Source organism: Monoraphidium neglectum (genome assembly GCF_000611645.1).
Source record: "Monoraphidium neglectum strain SAG 48.87 unplaced genomic scaffold scaffold04081, whole genome shotgun sequence".
NCBI classification, from domain to species: domain Eukaryota; kingdom Viridiplantae; phylum Chlorophyta; class Chlorophyceae; order Sphaeropleales; family Selenastraceae; genus Monoraphidium; species Monoraphidium neglectum.
Window position 1 is genome coordinate 1 of NW_014009548.1, and position 3,692 is coordinate 3,692.

Genomic DNA, 3,692 nt, shown 5'->3' on the forward strand with positions numbered 1-3,692 from the left:
AGCGGGGGCGGGGCCCAGGCATGGTTTTTAGGGGGCGCCTGTGGTGATTCAGAAAGCAAAGAAAGGCGGATCAAAATGCACCCTCATCCCCCTGCAGCAGCAGCACAACCCCGTGGTTCGATGCGAATGGCGCAGGGCCATGCGCTGCGTGTCGAATGCGGCTCAGCACCTCAAGCCCACTCACCCTGTCCGCCGCCTGCTTCTCTGCGGTCCTTTCCTGCAGCTGCCTCTTAAGCCCCCGCACGTCCTCCGCAGCTTCCCGCTTGACAAGCGCCGCTGCTTTCGCCGCCTCCTGCTTGGCGGCAGCCGCCTCCTGCTTGGCGGCAGCTGCCTCCTCGCGCGCCACCGCCGCGTCCCCCCTTGCCGCCGCCGCCCCAGCCCTCGCTTCAGCCGCCTCCTCTCTCGCAGCGACCGCGTCCGCCCGCACCGCCGCGGCCTCGTCCCGCGCCGCGGCCGCGTCTGCCTGCGCCGCACGCGCCGCGGCCGCGTCCGCCTGCGCGTCCGCCTTCTGCGCCTGCAGCTGCTCCCCCAGCTCCGCCGCCTGCCGCTCCATCTGCCGCCGCAGCTCCTGCTGCTGCTCCTGCAGCTGCCGCACCTGCTGTGCGTGCTGCGCGGCCGCTGCCTCTGCCGCGTCCCGCAGGGCCTGGCGCTCGGCCTGCAAGTCGAGCGCCTGCGACATCAGCGTCTTGAGAGCCGCACTCTCCTGCTGCAGCGACTCCTGGGGTCGAGCAACGGCAAAAACGCGCGGCATCTCTGATTTCGATAGGATTTGCAGCGGTACGGAGCCGCGTGCTTATGCTTGAGGCACATGTAGCGGGGACGCGGGCGCAGGGAGCCCAGGTGCCCTGATGTCTCGGCCATCGCAAACACAGCGCCTGGATTAGACGGCGGGCGCCGGCAAAAGGGCAAGCGCCCCAAGCGAAGGGAGTCCCCCGCGCCCGCCGCTGCCGGCGCCGGCCGGCCCAGGCCGCACCTTTAGCGCCCGAATCTCCTCCGTCTGCCCCGCCGCGCGCCCCTCGGCTGTGCGCTGCTGCTCGCGCGCCGCCTCGAGCTGTTGCGCCAGCAGCGCCGCCTCTTTCTCGCGCTCCTCCTGCGCAGCCGCGATCTCAGATCTCAACGCAGAGATCTCCTCGGCCTGCGGCGAGGGCGCGATCGAATCGGCAGCAGCGTTCAGGGCTGTTGCGGCCAGACGTTCGGCCAGCCAGAAGGCAGCTGAGGCGTACGGCCGACCCTCAAAGCGCTGCGGCAAGGCCGGACGCAGTCAGTCCCTAAGCCGACGCGCGGGGTCCAGGGCCGGCAACCCGTTTCAACTGTTGCGGGACTGCCGGCAGGGTGCCTGTTCACCTGCTCCCTCGCCTCCTCACGCCGCCGCTCGATCTCGGCATCCGCCTCCGCCCGCGCCTCCTGCAGCCGCCCGTGCTCCTCCTCCAGCGCCTGCAGCCGGGCACGCTGCGCCGCCGCCTCGCGCCGCAGCTCCTGGGGCCGGAGGGCGCGCAGGCACGCGGGTGGGGGCCGCGGCGGGGCGACATCGATGGGGATAGGTGAGATGGCTCATGGTCCACACACAGGGCACGTTGACACACCAACTTCTCCAGCAGGTCGATGCAACGGCTTCAGCCGGGCTGCGGCCAGCTCAAGGGGGCCGCAGGGCAATGAAACCGCCCCGTTCTTGGGGGTGGATGGGTTGAGGGGCCCGTAAATCACGGCAGACTCATGGAACCCACCTGGTTTGCATGCCTCAGCGCAAGCAGCTCGGCTGTGGCGCCCTCCTCACCCCCAGCCACGGCCGCCGCGGCGTCGGCGCCGGCGGCGGCGCCCCCGTCTGTGCCGGTCCGGCCCCGCTTGACGGGCGGCGGCTGCGCCACGTCCTTGGACGCTGCGGGCGCGCCGCCGGCCGCGCTCAGCGCGGGCTGCGGCTGCGGCTGCGGCTTGGCGGGCGTCTGCGGGGGTGTCCGCGGCGGGTCGCGCGGCAACTTGAGTGACAATGTTGAGACGGCAGCCAGGCGCGCGCGAGAGTCGGGGCGACAGGGTACTGTGCCGGGAGGGCGCGGCAGCCAGCGCGCCGTTGCAGCCCCCCCCCCCCGCTCACCGCCTTGCGTTTCGCCGTGTGCACCCTCGGGACGTCCGGCGCAGCCGCGTCCGGGTCATATTGGAATTTGAGACTGTGAGCGTGCACCAAGGGTTGCGGCTCCTCTCGCGTTCATTCGTAATGCAGCAAAATGCAAAGGTTTGGCAGCGCGAGCTGCAGCGAGCCAAGCTTGCAGCGCTGGTGCCGCGGCCCCGGCCGCCCGTGGCGCACGGTGCTTCACGCGCAGCACGTTGCGGCCCACGGCAGGGGCCAGGCTGGCGGCAGGGGCCAGGCTGGTGGCAGGTTGCAACGCGGGCGGCAGGCCAGCGCATGTTGGCTCCCGGCGCGCCGCGACAGACAGCAGGGAGCGGGCAGCTGCGGCTGCTGCTGCCGCAGGCAGCGGCAAGGAGGGGACGCCCGCGACGGCCGTAGGAGGGGGGAAGGGCGCGCACTCACAGGACTCCCTGCGGCTGCGTTGCGGCGGCGCCCGACGCGCCCGGCTGCACGATGATGCTCAGGGAAACCTGGTCGCCGTCCGACACGGGGCAGGACTGACCCTTGCCGATTTTCACGCCCTGCAGGCGGAAACAGCAAGGAACGAGCGGGGCGGGTGGCTGGGGCGCGTGGCGCATTGCTGAGGGCCGCGCTGGCGGCTGTCGGCGGAGCGCCCGCCCCGGCCTGGCGGCGGCCCCCGTTTCTCACGTTGATGAAGGTGCCGTTGGTGCTGGTGTCGGTGACCAGCCAAGGTTCACCCTGGGGCGACGCGGCGGGCGGGAGGGTTAAGAAGGGCGGACCGGTCGCCGCTTGGGTGCGGCATAAGCAGTGGAAAGCAGCCAATCCATTTTCAAACGGCGGGCAGCGGCAGGTGGCACCTCCTCTGCCCCTCCTTGGCAATCGGCACCGTTGCATTCATTCGCTTGAGCATGTGTTTATGTGTATCGCAAATCTGCGCTGTGCACGACGCGGCACACTCCCCACAATGTTGTGAACAACAGCACGTGCTGCGCTTGCGCTCTGCAGATCGCTGGCGCGCACCTCCACCTCTGACGGAGTGAACGTGCAGTGGCGAGAGCTAAGCTGTGATAGATTTGCCGGAAACGCAAAGCCGTCCTGCTCTGTCGCTGTTCTTCCTAAGAGGTACTTGCCATGCCACAGCACGATGCCCTCCGCTGGCATGCACCTGTGTGCGACATCGTTGACAGGCAAAAGTCTGTACGCTCCACCTCCACTGACCCCGGTCATCGTAGCCTCCTCCCGCGTCCTGCTCAGCGCGCGTGCTGTGCCTGCTGCAAGCTGTTCGAGAGCTCACACGGACGGCTGTCTCTCCATTAGTTGCTAAATAGCACGAAGTTTATATAAAAGACGTGCGACGCATGGTCCACGAGGGTTTGTTGTCTCGTGCGCTGCATCGAAATCTGAAGAGACTCCAGCCCGTACACAGCGAACCAGCTTGGGTTTGTTGTCTCGTGCGCTGCATCGAGATTTGAAGAGACTCCAGCCCGTGCGCAGCGAACCAGCTTTGGGCGAGCGCACAGCGCATCACGAACCTTATAGAATCAACAATTGAGAGGCGCTCACGGCTACGGTTACTGCTGATGACGCCGACACGTTTGAACATAGTGCA

The 3,692-nt window shown here is 68.4% G+C and overlaps 1 protein-coding gene across 1 annotated transcript; it reads right to left on the reverse strand.

Annotated features, from left to right (window-relative positions):
- Positions 1-180: 180 nt before the first annotated feature.
- Positions 181-3,310, reverse strand: MNEG_13839 (hypothetical protein; the record flags this gene model as incomplete). Its single annotated transcript, XM_014037689.1, has 8 exons — positions 181-718; positions 974-1,135; positions 1,345-1,476; positions 1,725-1,940; positions 2,090-2,162; positions 2,525-2,643; positions 2,771-2,821; positions 3,302-3,310. Coding segments are annotated over 8 exons (1,300 nt in total), but the record flags the coding sequence as incomplete, so codon positions are not given.
- Between the last annotated feature and the right edge of the window lie 382 nt (positions 3,311-3,692).